The sequence below is a fragment of the Suillus subalutaceus genome, assembly GCF_016647625.1.
Source record: "Suillus subalutaceus strain FC151 chromosome Unknown DFJ58scaffold_67, whole genome shotgun sequence".
In the NCBI taxonomy this organism is placed as follows: Eukaryota; Fungi; Basidiomycota; class Agaricomycetes; order Boletales; family Suillaceae; genus Suillus; species Suillus subalutaceus.
In genome coordinates this window covers 161,923-183,768 of record NW_024540316.1, presented here as the reverse complement: position 1 = coordinate 183,768, position 21,846 = coordinate 161,923, and the positions used below count along the sequence as shown (strand labels likewise).

At 46.1% G+C, this 21,846-nt stretch overlaps 6 protein-coding genes across 6 annotated transcripts; 2 read left to right on the top strand and 4 right to left on the bottom strand.

The window, feature by feature from the left end:
- Positions 1-2,946: 2,946 nt before the first annotated feature.
- DFJ58DRAFT_906504 (D123-domain-containing protein) lies at positions 2,947-4,485 on the top strand (the record flags this gene model as incomplete). Its single annotated transcript, XM_041395014.1, has 7 exons — positions 2,947-3,278; positions 3,314-3,432; positions 3,491-3,534; positions 3,609-3,660; positions 3,706-3,956; positions 4,080-4,181; positions 4,226-4,485. The coding sequence occupies exons 1-7, from the start codon at positions 3,255-3,257 to the stop codon at positions 4,483-4,485; spliced, it is 852 nt and encodes a 283-aa protein (XP_041242945.1). The 5' UTR covers positions 2,947-3,254.
- A 1,269-nt stretch (positions 4,486-5,754) lies between these two features.
- Positions 5,755-6,415, bottom strand: DFJ58DRAFT_886758 (uncharacterized protein; the record flags this gene model as incomplete). Its single annotated transcript, XM_041394664.1, has 2 exons — positions 5,755-5,811; positions 5,861-6,415. 2 exons carry the CDS (start codon positions 6,413-6,415, stop codon positions 5,755-5,757), a joined length of 612 nt encoding a protein of 203 aa, XP_041242944.1.
- Positions 6,416-8,025: 1,610 nt separating this feature from the next.
- On the bottom strand, positions 8,026-10,356 carry DFJ58DRAFT_792963 (WD40-repeat-containing domain protein). Its single transcript, XM_041390381.1, has 11 exons — positions 10,178-10,356; positions 10,055-10,117; positions 9,980-9,996; positions 9,763-9,926; positions 9,634-9,716; positions 9,458-9,567; positions 9,246-9,409; positions 8,994-9,197; positions 8,820-8,934; positions 8,367-8,763; positions 8,026-8,311 (listed from the first exon to the last, which is right to left on the bottom strand). Exons 1-10 carry the CDS (start codon positions 10,288-10,290, stop codon positions 8,513-8,515), a joined length of 1,284 nt encoding a protein of 427 aa, XP_041242943.1. The 5' UTR covers positions 10,291-10,356; the 3' UTR covers positions 8,026-8,311; positions 8,367-8,512.
- A 3,265-nt stretch (positions 10,357-13,621) lies between these two features.
- On the bottom strand, positions 13,622-15,298 carry DFJ58DRAFT_842278 (uncharacterized protein; the record flags this gene model as incomplete). Its single annotated transcript, XM_041392812.1, has 9 exons — positions 13,622-13,679; positions 13,799-13,859; positions 13,903-13,951; positions 14,096-14,185; positions 14,235-14,562; positions 14,598-14,638; positions 14,691-14,732; positions 14,781-14,851; positions 14,899-15,298. The coding sequence occupies 9 exons, from the start codon at positions 15,296-15,298 to the stop codon at positions 13,622-13,624; spliced, it is 1,140 nt and encodes a 379-aa protein (XP_041242942.1).
- A 675-nt stretch (positions 15,299-15,973) lies between these two features.
- On the bottom strand, positions 15,974-16,231 carry DFJ58DRAFT_661779 (uncharacterized protein; the record flags this gene model as incomplete). Its single annotated transcript, XM_041382245.1, has 1 exon — positions 15,974-16,231. A coding segment is annotated over one exon (258 nt), but the record flags the coding sequence as incomplete, so codon positions are not given.
- Positions 16,232-18,697: 2,466 nt separating this feature from the next.
- On the top strand, positions 18,698-19,530 carry DFJ58DRAFT_661789 (uncharacterized protein; the record flags this gene model as incomplete). The annotated part of the gene is made up of 3 exons (XM_041382247.1): positions 18,698-19,029; positions 19,103-19,253; positions 19,315-19,530. Coding segments are annotated over 3 exons (699 nt in total), but the record flags the coding sequence as incomplete, so codon positions are not given.
- Positions 19,531-21,846: the final 2,316 nt, after the last annotated feature.

The following is a 21,846-nucleotide window of genomic DNA, read 5'->3' as shown; positions in this document are numbered from 1 at the left end:
CCCGATATATCACTTCTATGATGTCGTACAGTCGAATGCTGTGGGTCAGGCTGGTGATCCGGGAGATAAACACTACAAGTGTTACTTGGGTAATCGGAAGGTCCTCACCATTACACGTGCAATGAAAAGCAGCCTGAATGGTAAGTTGTATCGTGTTTTGGCTAGCATCTTTCTTGCTAATACAGTGTGACTATCAGGCTTGATCGGGCATCTCAAAACACATTTTCCACCTATGTATCGGTTATACCTCATCCTGAAGTCTCGCGGAACACCTCCCACCGAAGATGAGCTCAAAATGGCACGAGGCGAAAAAGTTCTTGATCCCGACGCAGCAGCAGCATACCTGACACAGCTTGAGCAAGCATCTGCAAATCTCGTTGACGCCTTCAACAAGCAAGTCAACAAAACATTCGGTGCCTGGAACCAAGACAAATTTGAAGACCTGCTTGCGAAATGGCTCGTCGCATGTGACCAGCCGTTTGACGAGGTCGAAAAGCCAGAGTTCAAAGCATTCATTGAGTACACTCACCAAGGTTCGCTACGTATCCCTGGACGAATGGCAATCAAACGTCATATCATGAAGATGGGTGACGAGACTATCCAAGGAATCAAAGACATGGTTCAGGTAAGTTGAACAATTCAAAAAAGATTTTCTCGTACATTACCAACCTTCTTCAGGAACTCGAGGCGAAAGTGAGCCTTTCCCTAGATGCTTGGACCTCGAGCAACCAATTTGCGTTCCTCGCAATTATCATGCATTATGTGACCAATGACTGGCAGTTAGGTATGTCCCTCCCATCATTTTTGCGCCCAACCTTCAACTTCGCATCAACAGAAGAGCTTTTGATTGATCTTCGTGAAATTATTGGCGAACACAGTGGTGCTAATCTTGCTGAAGCTGTGTGGGACACACTCGAACTTTACGGACTCAAAGATCGGGTACGAAATAGCGGGTTGCATGATTTTATGTACTCATTCTATCTTAGATCATGGGTGTCGTATGTGACAATGCTACGAACAACAATACACTACTTGAATCCCTTGAAGAAAAGTGTTCCGCTGAGGGGATCGACTTCTCGCACAAGAAAGCACAGATCCGTTGTTTGCCACATATTGTGCACCTATCTGCAATGCAGCTTCTTGAAGGCATCGGTGCTATCAAGCCAGATTTGAGACGTAGAGAATCTGCATACCAGGACTCAGTTACTGCTCCCATAGACCGTGAGCATGATGATAACGCTGCACTTCTTGATGAAACGGATGACGACGACGATGATCAATCTGGCACTCTGCAGGGGGTTTTGTTGGCTGTCGACAAGGTATTGAAATCACAGTTTCATAAAACACATTACTAATGGATGGATCCAACAGCTTCGAAAGATTGTTCGGTCAGTTCGGTCAAGCCCACAGCGACGCAAGGCATGGCTTGCGGAGGTCACAATATCACTCAAGAAGACTGAGAATACACTCAGTCAAGTTGCGCTCATGCTCATTTTGGACGTCAAGACCCGCTGGTCATCGACACATCAAATGCTTCGTAAGTACAGTTCCATAATTTATGATTGAGTACCAATCAAATTCACAGGTCGTGCATTGGATTCCCGCAAGGCTATCAATGATTTTGTGGCAAAGACACGTGAACTACGACAATATGAACTTTCTGATGACGATTGGCAAGCAATTGAACTAGTGACGGGGTGGCTGAAAGCATTCCGGTCAGCAACCACTCAAATGTCAACAACCAAGCACCCAATGTTGTCTTCAGCTCATGCTATATTTCGAGGCCTTGAGGAGTCACTTCGGGATGATTTAGCGAATCTTCCAGACTCAGCCCCAGCAAAGATACGGCTTGCTTTGATCAATGCGCATCGGAAGCTCAGCGACTACTTCTTCAAGATTGATGACTCACCGTACTATGTCTGGGCTTCGAGTGAGTCCTGCACTGAATTTAGATTTATTTTGATAGCTAATCTAGTTCAAGTTCTCGATCCCCGCATTACTTACAAAGGTCTCCGTGATGATTGCGATGCCAATGATGCAAGTACACGGTCACAAATCGACTCACTGAAGAATGACCTACACGCCCTGTATAAAAAAGACTATGCCACTACATCTGTTGCGCAGGACAGTGCATCATCGCTGTCTGCCAGCACAGGCCATCACGCAAATGTGTCTGATGGTAGAAATTCTCCCTCGAAGAATTTGAGGAGTACCTAAAACTTCCGCAAGAGGACTTTGACCTTTGCGACCCCATTCAGTGGTGGGCGGGTCGCCGAGCACAGTTTCCGAACCTCTCTCGACTTGCCCGTGATGTCCTTTCAATACCTGGTGAGTACTCACTTCATGTTCCAGGTGTCTGTACTTAGTTCTCTTCATTGTAGGATCTGCTGTTGCTGTTGAACGAATTTTCTCCGGTGGTCGCGACACGGTCTCACTGCGACGTGCAAGTCTCAAGCCTGAGACTATCAGAACGTTGATGCTCGTGAAGGCAAGGCTTCGCTTGGCTCGTTTGGCCCTAAATGAGCTTGTTCATAGTTGATTTACATTCCGTATGTACCGTACATTACCGTATACGTCCATATAATACTCCGTACCGTACCGTCTGCTTTGTCCACGGCCAATACTATGTACGGTAGACGGGTTCACCGTCTACCGTACCTCTACTGTATGCGTACGGCCGTCTACCGTATACGGTACGGTGTGCAGCCCTGCGTCGAAATGTTGAATATGCGGTGTTGATTAGTGGTGGAATAGCAGGTATTTGAAGAGATTAAACGGGGTTCAAATAGACGTGTTGATGAAGTCTGTTTACATATGTTGCTCCGGAGCGAGCGAGCAAAATTTGCGACATCTTGGATTTATGTCTGATTACAAGCTAGGTACGTTTAGAGTCGTGTTACACGTGCCGTCTCCCTCTGATTAGGGTCTACCTAAGATCTCGTTTCCGCAGTGAATGCAGCTATGATGATTTTGTCTTTGGTTGCACAGAATACGCGTCCATGTGCTGCGGCACTAATACTTCCCTACCCAGCACGATGGTTATCCAATCTCACATCCCAAGTCGGTGTGTTGACTCGGACATCCCTCAAGGTGATTCCAGGTGATCCGACTGCGAGCTTCTTCGAGTTTTTGAACTTCGCCCACCCGATTATCATGACCCACCAACCACGAAGTTGCCAGTATCCAAGTTCATGACCTGCTAACTAGCAGCCTGCATGCTATTCACAGAGATATCAAACGATCATCATTGAGTCATGTCCACGCCTATCATTTTTCCCGTGTACAGACACCAGATTCTCTACTCTCCTTCTAGTTCTCATCGTGGTATCCATTATTTTCATCCATCAGCATCCAAAGCACTATCATCCGTCTTTTGAATCAAACATTCAAGGAATATCTCGACTCGGACGGCATTTTCGCACCAGAAGGCTCGTAAAATGCTTCAGTTGACTAGCTATACCATTTGTCTCAGCCATATTCATACCGTCAGCCATGCAGAAAGCTCTCTTTCGGATGAAGGAGATGACAATGACGGTGGAGATTGCGCTGCCACAGACAATCCTTTTCCTTCCCTGATCTAGATGAGCGGATAAGACACACGATCTAAGAATACGGCACAGTTTTCCCTAAGCTAAATTTCTCCTTACCAAAGGTCAGCTCGTTTCATCGATATCAATCTCCGTTCGCACCGATGATTGAACACAGGATGCATCATGGGAATTACATTTTACCACCATCCTCACCTCTCAAATTCACATCTCTATTATCAGATGTCCACATTCTATTAAAATCCTCAGACTTCATATCGCACGATCTCAGTATCGACACGGTCCTTGGTAGATGTCAAAGTGATCTCGAATCCACCCCATATCAACTCGAGCTTTTCCTGCGGAAATGGTATCCTATAGACAGGAGTCGCGAGCTCAGGTGTTTTGTTCGTAAAGGTCGTCTCATAGGTACGTACTAATTTGCTCAAACAAGACCATGACGATGGCGCTTATATCATGCAGGAATATCATAACACGATACAAACTTCTACGGTTTCATGAACGAACCCCGAACACAGCAAAAGATTGTAGAGGCGCTTCAGCATCTCTGGGAGGAGAGCATCAAGTCCAAATGGCATGGACAACAAAACTGTACGTGTTTTACCTCTGTCGCAGTCCCTACACTCGTCTCACGTATGAAGACAGCTATTATGTGTTGATGATGCGTGATCGGATAGTCCTAGACTTCAACTCGTATGCACCTCGAGCGGATCCCCTCCTCTTCACGTACGAAGAGCTCTCGTCAGTCTTCATGCGGGGGCCGAGTTCGTCTGAGCTGCGTATCGTCGACTCGCCTTTACACCCGACTGCAATGCGCGATGTACCAGCTCATCAGCACAACATCGAAGCCCTCGCGCTGAGTTGCAGTTGGGATATCGACAAGTTCTCGGATTTATGGCAGGAAGAAATTCAACACTCCGTGGAGGACAATATTTAATAACGACAAACTTGGCCAGTTTCTGAAAAGGTCGTTCATTTTGTTGTCCCATTGAAATTACTATAATGCAAGATCGTAGGACTCTACAAAGCCGTAAAGCTGACATCTAGGGAACAGTCAAGCGGGCAATCAATAGTTATCTTCACGGACTCAGCTCCCCGCCCAATTCTTTTTTTAAAATTCCTGCCTAAGGAGCGGTGTCCCCAATGCATCTTTGCGCACGCGAATGCCGTGGTGTGATGTGTACTTCCACCAGTCCGTCATTCTCGCCAGCCATTTTAGACAGGCCGCTCTTCGAAGATGAGCCGACTTAATGATACATGCAATGTAGGCACGAGCTAACAGATATGGAGACAACACGTGTACTCGGCCGCGTGAGTGGACAGGTACAGGAGTCAGAGTGGATGCAGTAGGAATATGTGTAGAGAATGCCAATGATTGACAAATGGGACGTTCCTCCGACTGACTCAAACCAATGAGGAACATGTGCGATTCCTCGTAAACGAGTTACAAAGAGTGTTGGTACAGGGTGGTATGATACAGTTTTTCTTGGGTGCTTGAGAGAGACTTGGTACTGGTATATACATGGTGGATGAAGGAACTGCATGGGGAATCGTTAGTCTGAGAGCATGCGAGGGAGCAGAATTTCACCGAGGGTCGTCCTTGATCTTCCAACCAGTCGACCCCTCGGTAAAGCCCCCTGAGAGCTAGGGTCCTGGGAGTGTGTCTGGGGGGACAGACTATATAACCCTAAATGTAGGGAGTGCAACCTGTCATGACTCTGTTTGAACCATATGGGGTAGCACAGCTGGCGAGAAAACTATCAACAAGTCGGAAACAACATCAGCCAAAAAATTGAGTTGCAAAACTCACCAGGCCAACAGAGGTGCACTGCGGGTAGGTCAAGGTACGGAAACCAGCAGATTGTGTGGGAGGACACAAATAGTGGCGGTTGCGGGAAGGTGTGACCTAGTTTCCAGAAGTTGGAGGTACAACGTGCTGGGTAATGGGTAACGCATTCCCCGCTGAGCATCGACACTCCTATCTTGTGTAGCCTATTGGGGGGACAGTTGAGCTGTGACAGCTACTCTGAATTGAACATGTTTGCACATAGAATCAAAGTCGCAGTGACAGACCATGTCAAAAAGTGACTGAATTTTATCGGGTAGTACGATAATTGTACCGCTCCATCCGGAAAACAACAATAGGTTGGAATGGAAATATAAAGAGGCATGGACTTCGCTTTCAAAGAAAACTACACTGACACGATTACTGTGTGGTACACAAGACCTTGTTTAACCATGCATGCCATGATTCACGATTCCTCTAGACCAGTGTCAGAAGTGACTTTGCAGTGAATACAATTGGTTCTCACATCCATGTTTTTGACGTCGTTTACAACTTTCATAAACTGTTGATGCCCAGCTTCTGTCGTGATGTCAAACTCCCACCTGTTTTCTGGAACTGTGTCCATCTCCGTGCCGTCCCCAGCAGTTGGAACATAGTCAGGGAGCACACGGCCACTGCTCGTGTCCATGGAATAAAAAGCAAGCCTTTGTCCCATGGCACTGACGCCATGAAGCTTGGGTGTCACAGTTTCGGGGCAAAGGCTACGGAATGTTGCCCTCATCTTGCTGTCTGCCGCAATCCTGGTCGACAGGAGGTTGATATGACCAGGGGGATGGAGTTGCAAGACAAATAGGGGCTGCCACTGCATTGTAACAACGACGAAGGTCGCTCTTTCAGTAGCAGGATCGTCTTCTGTAAGGGGATAGAATGGGCAAATTATATAGCCTGAATGTTCTAAAAGGGATGGATGGAACGTAGTACAGAGAAGTTTGTAGTATGGCCCATTGTAGTAATTTTCATTGGTGGTATCAGGAGGAACATAAGCGAACGCATCAAGCACATCCTGCCAATGAGGAAACATTATTGACCAAAGAAGATAGTAGGCAAACTGTATGCGTAATGGTTGTTGTGGTTGAACGTTGACTCGTCGGAGGCCTCAGAGGTCCAGTGAGCACGTAATCTACCGAAACAGACATAAATATACGCAAGGATCCATTGTACGCCACATACATAGAGTATATACCCCACCACCCCAGCATGGTGACCTCGCTGGTGCCGGTGACCACCGCCAGACTAACCGCCTGCTCGTCGCCGGTGCCAAGTCGATCACGGCTGGGCCGATCAGGCAGTAACAGTTTTTTCAACCCCAATTGATCTGGTCCCTCTCTCGCCGTGCTCCAACCAGCGTCATCATCATCCCAGCAAGTTCGTTCGCGTCGTTTTGAAGTACGGGTCAGGAACATCGATTTTGAGTAGCTCGCAATTGGCGGCAGAATGGCGTGGTGAGTTGAAAGGGGCAGAATATTTAAGTTCGAAAATAAAAACTGTTCGAGGTTCGGGACGGTTCCGTGGACGCATCCAAACTAACACGGAGTCCAAGAGAACCGTTCTGCCAATGCAAAACTGAGCACCGTACTGCTATATTCTCGTTCTGAAGATTTGCACCAAAAGTCTATTGGCTTTCCCCCGATGCCAACGTTTGTTGCGCGTGAGAAGACACCGTATACAGCGCCAAGCTTTAGAATAAGTCTCGCCAAGATCACGCTAAATCTGATGCTGCAGTTCAGTGACACATACGCTGCTCCGAGTGAGTCTCTCTCGTACTGTGGACTATAGCCTCGAGGTTTTCCCGAGGAGCCCACCTCGGGATAATAGTTCTCCTCCAGGCAGTGCGGGCATGATAATTGGATCCTTGCTGCTCGGTGGTTACGAACACTAACCGCATCTCTACCCCCTCAGGCTTTCCTTCAACATGCCAGACCCATGATGCAATGTTCCAAACTCCGTCAATGGTTCTTCAACCACTGCGTCATCAATTGGTATGCTTGACCGAGAAGTTTATTTGACCGTGCACTGATACCTGTAACTGTTTCCGCTGGTCGCACAAGCGTTTTTGGGAGTGTATGCCACCTCGTCGTGCTAGGTGATGTCGCGTCGACTATACTTTCCTTGCTGACTTTGACCTGTTTCGTGGCTCGCACAATAATGTAAGTAATGTGAAGATACGGGGCGAGTGTGTCGTTGGAGCAGGGGCCAGTGACCTAAGCCCAGAGCAAGGTAAGCAAAGCACGATGGTGGTGATGCTAAGGTGCGGACATGGTGGAATCTAGTTTACATTGACTGACAATCGTGGAAAGAGCCTATGATAGAGACCCCGAATGGTTAGTCCCTACCGTGGAACCCCTACTCCATCGTGCCCAGGAGGTTTCGGAACACTAGAATCTGCAATCACATCACCTACATCCGTCCTGAGGACAATGTCCCACCTTTGCCTAGTATTAATAAAATCACTTACAGCAACTCACTCGCCGCAGATTTTTTCTATCTCAATCACCTGTGGGATCTTGCAAATTCATTCTTCTTCCCCAGGGTTATTCGGCTGGGGGATTGAAGCAAGACACTGGCAAGTTCGGTCGCTACGAACCTCGGGCGCGTTGGCATCTGGGGTCTCAATCGAAGTGACAATGACAGCCCATGTCAAGGAGCAGTGGCCGATAAAAATGTTCATACGTTTCTTCGATACAGCAGGCATAGAATCTACGCAATAAGCATAAACCTCGCCATGTCATAAAATAACAAAATATGTATCACATTCTACGGCTGCTCGCTACAAGATATACGCAACAGCTACTATCATGAACAACTCGAGGTTGAAATAGAAAACATAAATTAGTCTCATCGAAGATAACGCATGTTAAGATTACAGTGTGGTACAAGAGACCTTGCGTAAAAATGCAAGCTATGATTCTTGATTCCTCTAGACGAGTCAGAATGCATCAAAGTGTCGTGCAGTGGGTGCGATGAGCTCTCACATCAATGTCTTTGACATCGTTTACAACTGTTGGGGTAAAGGTAGAATCCGCCAACAGAAATCTCATTGACCTTGTTCGGCTGACGACCTGGACTGTGAGCAATAAACCAGTCCAATGACATTCGGGCGCCTCGAAACAAGTATCAATCAGACGTGATGTACGGTCCGCGTGGGGTCGAATGACCACAGCTTCAAAGAAGAGTCTTTGACATATGGAAGTGGTCGGCGCCTTGGCACTGCGATTATATTTTGGCTCTCAGAATCCGACTCTTGGTCTGTTGAATCCCCGTCGGAACTATTAGAACCACCCTCCCTAATGTCCTCATCAAAATGGCGTGAGCCCGATGCTGACAGAAGATTGGAATGCAAGGGCTGAAACGCCACGCAGCTAACCACATCTTCGGTCACAAAGATCAGTTTTAAAGGGATGAGCACGGGTGTTTTACATACTTGCCTCCGTGTGCGTTGAAAGTCATCTCTGGGGCGATATTTTGCGGCGAAATCACTGATGACTGTTCAGAATCCAATTCGTCAGAATCTCCGAGGTCAAACATCGAAACACATCCATTCTATAACCGTATTGTTAGCCAGGAAGCCTGAATGACGGATATCTGTGATAGTCGAGTACCTGGTCACCGACGCTTAACCATCTCCCAGCGCAATCGATGTCGAATTCGATTTTTTGATTGGTTAAGGTTTTGCGAGAATTAGGAGACATCCTGAAAACTTTCACAGGCACAGATGTGTCGCTGCGAAGGTCCCATGCATATATAGCATCGTGTCGACGAAATGCAGCATACAAAATATGCGGTTTTGTCGGGTTAAACTTCAGCTGTGAAGGATGAGATAAGCTTTACTACTGATTCTCCAGGCGACATGCCTGCGTAACTCCAGAATGAGAATATGCGCCTCCTATAGGCATGATGGCTGCTTGATTTGACTCCGAATACAACGCAATATTGTCCATTGCTTGTGAGGAAGGTGATAGGCTGCCGATCGCGTAGTAGTCATAAGAGGAGGAGAAAGCTATGCTGGATATGATACCTGAAATTGGATCAACATTCATACGATCTAAAAAACCTAATATCTTGCCTTTGAGGCCATCCTTGCTCTTCTTGGAAGGCGTGGTCGGGAGCCGATCGCCCTCCCCAGGTTGTTGTATGTCGAATATCTCGATGGCATCTTCGAAACCGCAGTATAGCCTTGATGTGGGTAATGCCCGTGGTGATTATTATCAAACATAAACGGAGTTTTTATGACAGGCTTACTTGTCGGCTGTTAAGTTGAACGCGAGACTATGAGGAGCGATGAACCTCTCACGATGATCGATAATCGGGTACGAGGCCCTCAGCTAGTGGGGTCGATCAGCGGTCTGACGAAGACGTATATGAACCTACCCTTCCATCCGAAGCATCCAGAAGTTTCACTGGACAGTCACGCACAGAAGCGACGAAACAGTAAGCTGGAGCATTGTTGGATGATGCCCCAGGATACCAAGCAAAATTGACGACCGCTGAGGACTGCGGGAATGTACGCTTATGGTGAACGAAGAACTGTGTACCTTCAAGACGTTTTGATAGGCGAAAAAGCCAAATCATGCGCAACACGACTGACCTTGCAAAATGTCTGGACTTCAGGATGTATACTATATCTGAGATTGTAAATGATTCAGACAACAACGATGCTTACAAATAAAACAGCTGAAATGCCCTGTTTTCGCACTGGACGAGAAAGCTGGATCCATCTGCACACCTTCAGTGTTTTGACGTTTGAACGGTGCTTGAAGTTACAGTAGTTGACTGAAAGACGTACCACCTGGCGCAACGAGCGAAATTGTCTGCGAAATCAGGATCTACGTCCAGATTGTTTGTTAGGACAAGATCTGGAGGGCAGGAGACGTCAAGCTGAGCAGGCTTCCACTCCATCTTGACATTTGCTGAGCCGCAACTAGTAAGTAGTCGTCATGGGGCCTTGTTAATTGAAAGCTTGGCACTGAGTGAGTTTTACATAATCGTGAAATTTTCGCCTCTAACTTAACTCCAACTTGGGACCGCGTGGCGCTAGCATTAATATTCAACGTTCAACGATCTTCGAGCACATGATGCACTCTTCTTCACCTTTGAGCAAACAGTATATACAGCTCCAAGACAGTCATTCAGGCTTCTACTCGTATTGGACTCGGACTACATATCTTGATTCTTGTCTTCAAATCAATGGCTCAAACAATTGGACGACGTTCAAATTCCCTCATAAATATGGTCCATTCTATCACGGACGTCGCAAAGTATCAACTAGTGCTATCCTGGGTGAAGACTGTGAAGTTCACCATGCTCAGCTCTGCGCCATCGAGTCAAGGCATGAGTACTACCGGTGTATCTAAGCGACGAAGTTATGTAACATCATCCATCATTCTTAGACACTATGACGGCCAATCGACTCAAGCGAGCCCATACGATGAACGATCGTCTTCCTACCGTTAGGCTGTGAGGGCAAACTAGCATTCTTTGAGTTCTGTACACCTGTGTACTTTGATCCCGACTCACTAGTGAATTGCAGCCAAATCTCATTTTCAGTAGACGACATCACAACCAAGCAATACGCTGATACCTGTAAAACATCTTTTCACGTTCAGTTTTGATCAGGATTGGAGGGAACAGAACATCATGGAGTCAATCTCAATTCATCGACTGCAGATCCATTGGTGTTGCCCTGATAATCCAGGTTGAGACTGTTTGGAGGCGTACCAGAGGACATGTTAACGCTTCATAACTTAGCCGTAGGTGAAATGCTCGATTTGTCGAGCGGACTGCTCATGCAAGGCTGACTCTTGGATCAGCAGCTTGAAACACTTGAACTCCTTCAACGTTACTCTTTGGCGTTGCAGAAGGACACACAGGAGCCTTGTCAATGCGCACAGCTGCTTTGTGCTTACCGGTGGTGCACAATGTCAACTAAAAACGGGCCTCCATCTCTTCATCCTTTCATCCATCCGCCGCCGCAGTTAGACGCATGCTCCCCGAAATTTGAAATGCATGTTTGTCATTGTTCACCATCATTTTCTTTCGCACGTGATCATCTTGAGCTCCGATTTCATATTTTCATTTTTAGTTATCTACCTCGAAGAAGGCAATCGCGTCTCTGTCACCAGAATACTCTACTCTGGCTTCTGTACCTTCTCGATATGTATTTCCCCTCCCTGGCCAAAGATATCCACGCTTGTAATGATAGACAGCGGAAAATGATGACGGCAACTCAGAAGCCATTTCAGGAACCACTGTTGGTCTTGCAATTGCCGTCCGTTTAAAACTGTAGTACAACCGGCCAGACGTGAGCATTTCAATGGTTCAGGTAAGAGACAACATATCGAATGGCTCGATAGTGATATCGATTGCAATAGTGTCGGTATTCTTACCCGGTCTTCCTATACGGCTCTCGGACCCTTAAGTGCTCGGTCCGTGCTTAATCTTCACCTCTTCGGTTTCTTTCAGGCACAGATCATCACACTGAGCCGTATCCTGCCGTATCTAAGGAAAGTGCTGATCCTTGTGGCACATGGCACGGTTGGTTTTAATCAGGACCGCAAGGCGCAGTTCATTGTATCATGGAGTAAATCAACCGCAAATCAATATCAGGCGCTGTTCTCTCCAGGTTGCACTAGTATTGACGGCGAACTTGATGCCTTGAAAGAGCTGTGGACGCAATGGCCTATCTTTCTAGCGAATTGTCCTGGCGGTGATCTGTTGCGGCGGAAGAGAGCTGCGAACCAGCAGCTTGGAATACTCCTCAATTTGTTCAAAGTCTTACAGAAGTTTATTCGTACCTTCTGCGCTCGACGCGATGTTAATGCCACTACGAACGGACCTCGATCTCTTCATCCTTTCATTCAGACAGTGTAGCTGTCACCGCTGACTTTACGCTCAAAATTCAACACACTAATGCCGCCTCATTGAAAATATTAATGCATGCCTACACTTCTTCTTCTCCCTTCGCACATATTTGTCTTTTGCACGTAAATGTCTCGAGCTCCGATCTCGTCTTTCATTTCAGTTATCTACAACCCCAAAGATGATCGCATCTCTGGTACGATATAACTCTACTCCTCTGCACTTTCTCAATTCGTTCCTTCCTCTCCCTAGAGATCTCAACGCTTGTTACGAACTGAAGAAATCGATAACGGCGTCTTGGGCGCACGCAGACGTTCAAATTCAGAACATAATAGAACATGCGATCGACGTTAACGATATGTCTGATTGGACCTTGCATTCGGCAAATACTTATGGGTTCACATGAGGCATGATATTTCATTTTCTTTATGCATTCTTGGTTTAAACTTTAAATTAGTGATCTCTGCGTAATGGCTCCAGGGTCGGACTCGAGAAGGTACTCCGAACATGACTCAATTCTGCAAAACGTTGAGGCTCAGGGCCTATAAAATGGAACCAATATTAATGACTATCTGTCGACGTAAAATACTCGACCATTGAGGGACTTCGCGAACAGGGACTTTCCGAATGCATCGTGCATCATCTTTTCCATCTCCGAATATATTGAAATACAATTCGTCGCGGTTACGAGGAAGTCGCTATGGAAGGGTCACCTGGTTTTGAGGTCTCTTCTTGTCCGCTTTGTGATAATTGATCATCATTGAATAGATCGTCATGTGCTATTGCCCGGAATCAATCCAGAGCTAGCTTGTCCTTACCTGGCTCACGCTTCTCGTCCAATTTTCGAAGAAAACCCCTCATAGATAAATGGATAGAATGTTATTGGCCATCAACTTCATCCAATAGAACAAGGTACGAGGTGCGATCCGGCACTCCAACGATCAAAATTCTCCTCAGGGGACGTCGCCATTCTTGTCCTCGAGATCCATGACGGAGAGGTTGTCACCTAGCATGGAGAAACTGACTCAGGAATCACTCACTTTACAAGCCAACTCCAAGTCGACCCGCTCGCTGCTGCTAGACCCATGCTGGTAGCTTGACACGATCAAGTTGATATTACAGTAATATTAAAAATCGTATTTCGATGGTCGGACTGGAAGCTCGGCGTTACATTCTACCAATCGATGAATATAGATCCCGTTTTCTCGTTGGCAAAGTGATCGATGGTGGCTATGCTCTGGTCTGGGCTATAACGACCGTCTTTCTCTGACTATTAGGTGAGACTATCGGTAGGTCTGGGCTAGTCTGGGTTGTACATGTTTAATCAATCTTATTTTCCAGTCCCTTTACGTACTTAACTCTGGGGTAACCATCACGGCAAAGTTGCATCGAACTCAGAGGCGATAAAAGTTTCGGTTGGTTTGAGATCACTGATCAGGTGAGAAATTAGAATCAATATGTCAGGAAGCACTAGTTCAGGTGGAGATGGCAAAGGAGGATTGATTTTTCTGGCTGCTGCCCTTCTGGCTCATACGTATTACGAACGTACATGACCTGTACATGTGCGAGCGAGACTCGAAGACCCGAAAATTTTGAGGCTGATTTGGCGTCTACACAAAGTACACAAGTGAACAGTATCATAGCTCCGCAGACCCCGAGCCTTCAATTCAATGATATTCGCCAAGGTGTTACATAATTCCAGCTGGTAATAGTAGTACATGTCGGTATCCGCGAAAACAGCATGACCTTGAGATTCACATCACTCTCACAAGGCACTTCTGAACGACAGTCTCGACCTTGTAAAAGAGGTCACTACAAAGTTTGATACGAGGGAGGCGAAAATCACCTGAGCCAAGCTGATCGGCTGCGTCTCTACGGCAGCTGATTGTTCTACCCCAGGGGTCTGGTACTTGGCGAGAATATGATTGCCTTCAACCTGGATGGAGTTATGAGAATTAAAAACACAAGATTCATGGACATTTTACCTGCTGCATCTTGTTCCTTGCTTCGTCAAGATTTTCAGCATTAAACCATATGTCGACATTCCGATCTCCCTGAGTACGCTGGTCGTACGTATTATCGACAACGAGTGTGCTGTGTTGGGTGCCTGCAGCCACAAAGTTTCCGTGTAGCCTCAGAGAAATTTCGCTGGCGCTCATCTTCTGATTGTTCGCCATGTTGCAAACTTCAGCCTGATGCTTAGCAACGTAACTCTCGCTGTCGACTGCTTCTAAGGCGGAACCAGCGATGAGAGTGAGCAGCACGCTGAGATCGCCGAGGTTGACCACTCTCCCTCTATCACAAATAGTAAATCTATGAATATATGATCGAAGCTGTGATCATTTTACCCGGTTTTCTTAACTAAACCTTGGTAGAAAGCACGCGCTCTCTGAATAATCAATAATGCATCTGGCACGGCAGCATAAAGAAAATGATCTCACCTTGTGATTGTGGCTCAGAGTAGGCTCGCACGCAATCACATACTGTGTTGACATCACACTCTAGCACGAGGTGTGAAATGTTCGACAAACCAGAGTGATGCCAGCTCTTCCCATACTCGTCGCAACACGGAGCGGGTCAATTTCTAATTTGGCATTAGCGGCTGATCCATTACGACCGAAGAACAAAAGTATGATTTATGAAGTGGACACCCTTCAGGGAAGGCGTCTCCGTCCTCTCCAATTCCATGCGGAGGTGAATCGGTGATCAGCACTACGACTTTTGTCGCTTCGTCCCTCCAGTCGGCCTTGTAGGCAGCGGACAAAGCATCGCTTTGAGAATCAGGCTCATCTGAGTCATCTCCACCGCCTTCCGCTGTTAAGTCGGCTAAATTAGACGCAAAACTTCCAAAATCGGACGTGAAAGGGTATTTCTGGATGATGAAGCTGTGTTCTTGAGGAGGATGGTCGCGGAAGGCAATAAGACCAAGTCTGAGATCTTCTGGAGCGAGTTTTCCCCCAGATAAAAGAGTATTACAAATCTGGGTGATCCCGTTGTGCGCAGTGTCGGTATACCGCTGTTGACTCCCTGTAGCGTCTTGGAGGAACATAATATCCCTGAGTCGAATTTACGATCAGCACCATGCAGCTTTCACGTAACAAAGTGATCCCCACAGTGGCGCGTTGGTGCGATACACCCCACTGGAAGTAGGATTGGACTGGTGGATCATTGTATAAAGTGCAGGGGACCGATTCGACTCGGAGCAAGAAATGTGAACAAGCCTGAGCTCAACTGTTGAGTGAGTCACAAGAACCTTTAAATACGAAAGAAAGATGTCGCTGCCGTGGGCTTCGTCGGTTTCTAATGTATGCTTAATTAGACCCTCCCGCCTGCTCTCTCGTGCTTGCTTTGCAGCGCGCGGAAACGATTGAGAAGTTCTTGCCGTTTTATCTCATCACGGCCAGGCCTGGAGCTGGGATTGAGTATCCTAGGATTTATCATTAGCGCATGATGAGATGAGAGTGCATAACATCAGGCAAATTGGTGATTCCTAATTTGACACAATATCACCCAATTCTCGCAGATTGTCGAGCATCAGGAAAAACCTCCCTTGGGAATTCCACTGAAATCCTCAAACTCGCATGTAAAACAGCTGAATTCCAGAAACTCTGCTAATTTGACCGAAATCGACCGAAATCGATGTATTTCGAAAGTAATAAAATCTACCAGTCAGATTCAACAGAAATCGTTGTATTTCCAATGAACTCGGAGTAAATTCCGCCAGTCAGATTATAGTGAGATGAGCATGCCTGTCACTGAACGAGTTTACAAAGAAGCTAGAACAAAGCTCCAGAACGGTACTGCTCGTCCATTCACAAGGTACAACTGGGCCGAATTTTGGAATAAGGTGTACACTCCTGCGAATATCAGAGATATTGATGATGCTCGCGAGACGCTCTCCATTACGAATGACGCGGGAAATTTTGTATAAACCATGGTTTGCTTCGGGTTGCCCGAATGGCGTGAACCACTCCACATAAGCAAAGTGGGTAGGTGCCTTGGCAGGTGTGCGAAATAAGGCAGCCGCAGCATGACTTGTCAGTGTGAAGACGACACGGACTTGTGCAACACGATACCCTCAAATTCATGATCAAATATTAGTTTAGTGAGGGAGTAGTACGAAAACACAACTAGAACAAGAATGAGAATGGTGACCGTTGACCGTCGAGAACTGGCAAATGAGAATGAGCGAGCGAGATCACTAGTCACAAGTGCAATTATATGAATCGGAAGATGAGTGAAAACAAGCAGGAACACTCACAGGCTAAGCGCGGACAGGGACAAACAAGCGCAGAAACGCAGACATGAAAAAACAAATTAGAATGATTAAAAATGAGTGAAACGAGTGGCAAAAGCCCATATAAGAAGAAATACTCACAAGTGGACGAGCAGAAATGAGTGTAGAGCATTAGCATGATCAAAACGGTTGAAAATGTAAATGGTAGCTACAGCGCAGCACTGAGGAGAGAAACACTTAGACGGATTCTGATCAATCCGGGAAATGCCGAGTTTATTCTCACGGTTGAATTTTAAAAGTTTGGTTTGAAAATGACACGCAGGTCCATTCCCCTTCTCTCTACTACTTCGAGTTGCGCACACTCTTCTCTTTACTGAATGTTTTCGCTCGTTGTCAGGATGTGTGTAATCTCTTTTTTGACCTGCTTACTTGATGCCAATGGTGCCGTGTCCATGTCCCGCTCTGTGCGTGTCCTTGTCTTTGACCTGTTTACCCAACGCTGATGGTGCCATGGCCATGTTCCGCTTTCAGAATGTGTGTGACCTTTTTTCTCATGTCCCGCTAACCTTGTCTTTTTGCCCGCTTATCTGATGCTGATGGTGCTTCGGCCGTATCCTGCAATCGGAGTTGTGGTTGTAGATTTTTAGGTGTTTTTACTGTAGACCGACAATGCTAAGTATATTACTTTCACAGACTTAGTCTATACTGATGGACTGGATGAGTGGCAATCCACCATCGAGCTCGCAAGTCAAATCCTGCAACGCTACCCTCCACGTTGCAACCCTCACTCGGATTTCCGAACGCGGGAAAAAAAAAGTATCATGCGCTTATGGCATGGCTTTTCAAGGCTGTCAGGTGCATTTCAGGTTCCTTGGATTGCGCCTGTCATTCACACACTCTCTGTTAGCATGTTGCAGAGCATGTTACTGCTGGCTGGTTCGGGGAGCAACTTCGACTACCTGGATGTTAATGCAATGTCCGAGGATTAAAGGTTGTTGTGTCTCTATTGCTGATCCGACTTGATCATAGTTGCATCTAATTCAAGCACTAGCATCTTCGTGTGCTGTTGATACCCATGTTCATGTATAATACATTGTGATAAGCCATTTTAATGCAATATAATGTTGATTTTCGTGTAATTTGACATCGACCGATCATCGAGTGAATTGGACGATATTCAGAATAATCCATCGAGCGACGAGTGAATTCGATGGAATTCAGAGAAACTACTTGGAATTCGAAGGAATTCATAAAATGAGCTACCGGACTTGAATAATTCTGCAAAACCTGAATTCACTTGAATTCACTTGAAATCTTTCGAAAACAGAGGAATTACAAGGAATTACCTCGATTTCGGGGGGGAGGTTTTCCCTGATGAGGATTCGATACATTCGATTGATATGACTGCTTTTTTTAGTCCCCCTCCCAATTGTAGACAATTCACCCCAATTACTACCAATACCAAAGCATAAATCTCACATTAGATCCAATTCAAACATTCCAAAAACAATCAAATTCAGGTGAATCCTAGTCAATTTTACTACTAGTAGGGTACTGCATGGGTACAGGTATACCTGCGCGGGTGTGGGGTATGGGTACCTGCGGGGTACGGGTACAGGTTCGGTATTGCTATACCTGTACCCGTACCCGTACCCCTGTACCGGGTTTTCGTAAAAACAGAGTCCCTTGCGACAGATAATATTCGATTTTCTAAAATTGGCATTACTGTACAGTTACAAACATGCAAACTTTATTCTATATATTACTAGTGCGACATAACTCTGGCTCTGCAAATTTTCATCACCCACTACCACTGCCCACCATGCAGCTCAACAGTCCTCTCACTGCCGCAAAACACATCATCAAGATAACCGGCAAGGCTAAAGCTGCACTGGAAGAGAAAGCATCATTGAAGAAGCGTAAACCTGATAATAATGGAGATAGCGTGAATCCGCTACCCAAGAAGGCAAACAAAAACCTACCGGCTAATAACACACCCACAGATAAAGATAGGTCACCATTGCCATCTCTATCTCCAGTTGTGAGTAGGCGCACCGTTGTGCGCACAGAGGAGGAAGAGAATGCATTGTGTGAATAGATTGATGTCGAGCCTGCGCAGTCGCAAGTTGATGATGCTGACGAGGATCCCAAAGACGAGCTAAGTAAGTCCAACACCCTATACATCAATGTCACATTAATTGAGTATGAAAAGAGCGGCTAATGAAAGAGTGGAACTCACCTGTTTACGCATTTTTTGACCCAACACCACAAGTCATCGAAATTGCTGACCACCGTGCGCACGAATTCAAGTGCAAAGCAAAGGGTTGCAAGGTTAAAGTAAGACACTTCCTCGACAAGGGTGATGCGCGATCCACAGGTAACATGCGGAAGCATGTGCGCTTGTGTTGGGGAGACGAAGTCTTGAAAGCTGCAGATAGTGCGAAGGATGCAAATGAAGTGCACAACAAGATTGTTGGCAGTATTCTGCAAAATGGATCCATTACTGCATCCTTTGAACGCAAAGGCAAAGGCAAAATCACATAGTCGCATCGTCAACATACCTGAGCAGAAACAAGGTATGGTCCAAGTACTCCAATAGTCCTGGGAGTCTAACAGTGCCTTCAGAGCGGAAATTGTGTGTTGGGTATCCGAGAGCCTGCGTCCATTTGATATCGTCAAGGATCGTGCGTTTCAGTCGCTGATGAAGACAGGGAGACCCGAGTACTACTTACCTTCCCCATCCACTATTTCTCGCGATGTCCGACTCGTCTTCGCACGGACTTGAAAACGAGTTGCTAGAATGTTGTGGGTTAGTGTTTTTTAATTAGATAAAAGATCAAATATTAAAAATGTACCAGGAACACAAAGGCAAAATTAACTTTACTACAGATGGTTGGACATCACCCAACCATCGCGCACTAGTCGCCTTTTCGGCCCACTTCGAGCACAAAGGGGAGCCACTAACTATACTATTAGATGTTGTTGAAGTCGGGAAGGTAAGACTCACCAATCGAGTGTGCGCATATAAACTAATGAGACTATAGTCTCACACTGGTGAAGATCTTGCAGAGACATTCACCAAAATGCTAGAGGAATTCAGTATATCAGAAAAGGTATTGTTAAAACTGAAAAAAAATACATACAGGCAGCTAAACACATGATGCACAGATCCTCAGTGTGACTTGTGATAATGCATCCAACAATGACGCAATGATTCGTGAACTGGGTAATAAGGTGCTTGAGTTCGGCAGAGAAACAGCTCACACGAGGTGTTTCCTCCACACCATAAACCTTGTGGCAAAGTCGCTAATTTGAGAGTTCGATGTGAAGAAACAAGACGTCGACCATGAGCTCCAAGACTTGAGTGTGGATATCGAGAAAGACGCAGATGCAGAGACGGGGGATGATGTAGATAATGATGACAGATTTGTTGACGAGCTCGAGCTGTTCAATGTTCAAGAATGAATAGTGCTACACGAAGACATTCGACCGGTCAAATTAGTGCTTGCCAATGTAAGTGCAATCAAACTATAAAAACTCACCACTGATCCCAATTCACATCCCAGTTGCGAAAGCTCACATACAAAATCATCCATTCAACTACCATCATCCTTCCTGCGTGGCATGGGATTCTCCAAGACTTGGCGCAGCCGCAGACACTCATGCCACATGATGTGGCCACTCAATGGAACTCGACCTTTGATATGTTGAATTACGCCCTTGCACATCGAGAGGCCGTTGATACTGTTACACAACGGCGGGACTTGGGTTTGCGGAAGTTCGAGTTGGAAGATCAGGAGTGGTTAATACTAGAGCAGCTATGTGATGTACTCAAGGTTTGTGCATTCCTTTCCTTTCTTGTCATGCTGTGCTAACTTTGTTTGTATCTGTTAGATTCTCAAGGACGCAACACTGTACTTCTCCCGTGCAACACCCAACCTTGCGACGGTGATCCCAGCAATGGATCACGTCGACAAGATGCTTACATCATACTCCTGCAACAAAAAATACCTACCGTCAATCTGTTCTGCAGTCCGGCTGGCCAATAACACTCTCAACCGCTATTACCAGCTCACAGATATGTCTCAGACATATTGAATATCGATGGGTATGTCCTGTTCAATCTTTGCTAATTTTTTATAAACTGACATTTGTATAATTCTAGTCTTACATCCACAGCACAAACTAGTATACTTCAAGGTGGCGCAATGGGAAGACGCCTGGATCAAAACTGCCGAGAGACTTGTCCACGAAGAATTCAAATGTTCATACTCATCAATCGACACCGACTCCGATGTGGGGCCCGAGGATGATGTCTTGGAGTCGAGTGACAATGTACAAATGGTACATTTTATTTTATTTTTGTTTCGCATCTGTGCTGAATAACTTTTAGAGCGACAATATCTTTGACAACCTCCCAGCGCTTGCACCCCCCAAACCCACTAATCAAGACCCTGAGCTCAACCGATACCTCAGTATGGATGTGGAACACATCACTAATCCTATTGTTTGGTGGCTCAAACATCAGAACTCTTTCCCTCAGCTTTCATGCATGGCTATTGACTACCTGACCATCCCCGGTATGTAACTAACTTTTCAATATGCTGAGGGCTCACATTTTCCCACAGCAACATCTGTGGATGTAGAACGACTGTTCAGTTGTGGCCACCTTATTCTGTCGCATGTCAGAAGTCGTCTATCAGCACAGTCATCACGTGCGCTTCTTTGTCTTGGCCAATGGAGTCAGTTGGGACTTGTCAAATCTGAGGACGTGATTCAGGTATCGAAGCTTCCAGACGTTGTAGTGGAAGATGAAGCCATGGATGATGGGTGGGACAGTATCAATAGTACATCAGACTAACTACTACTTTTGTCATCTCATAGGTATAATTCATTGATACCCGCAGGTATACCCCGGGTCCGTTATGCAGATACCCATCCCAAAACCCATACCCACTGTCGGGGTATGGGTATATCTGCAGGTACGGGTACGGGTTTGACTGCCGATACCCGGGGGTATACCTGTGCAGTTGCCTAACTACTAGCACTCATCACCTACTACTCCTCCAACTCTGGCATTGCATTGATGTCAAGGAACATCAATGCCTTGTCCGTCTCCATATCGCACACCACATTGGCCTTGGAGCCACTGCAATACACGGTCAGTAAAATAGCGAGAAAATTAATCGAATGAGCACATACTAGACGGGATGAACTGCGCAGATCACTGTGAAGGGCACCAGAAGCAATGTGTGCGTGAATCCATTGACAATAGATGGTGGAAGCTCAGTGCTCAGTGACATTGATGGTAGAGCATGAAAGATCACAGGGGAACACTAAGCAGAGGGCCTGAAAGTAAT

Coding starts and splice junctions, on each gene's coding strand:
- DFJ58DRAFT_792963 (XM_041390381.1), bottom strand. CDS start 10,290: ATGGAGTGGAAGCCTGCTCAGCTTGACGTCTCCTGCCCTCCAGATCTT. Junction 9,198..9,245: donor CTCATTCTGGAGTTACGCAG/GCATGTCGCCTG, acceptor CATCCTTCACAG/CTGAAGTTTAACCCGACAAA. Junction 8,935..8,993: donor GGTTAAGCGTCGGTGACCAG/GTACTCGACTAT, acceptor ATACGGTTATAG/AATGGATGTGTTTCGATGTT.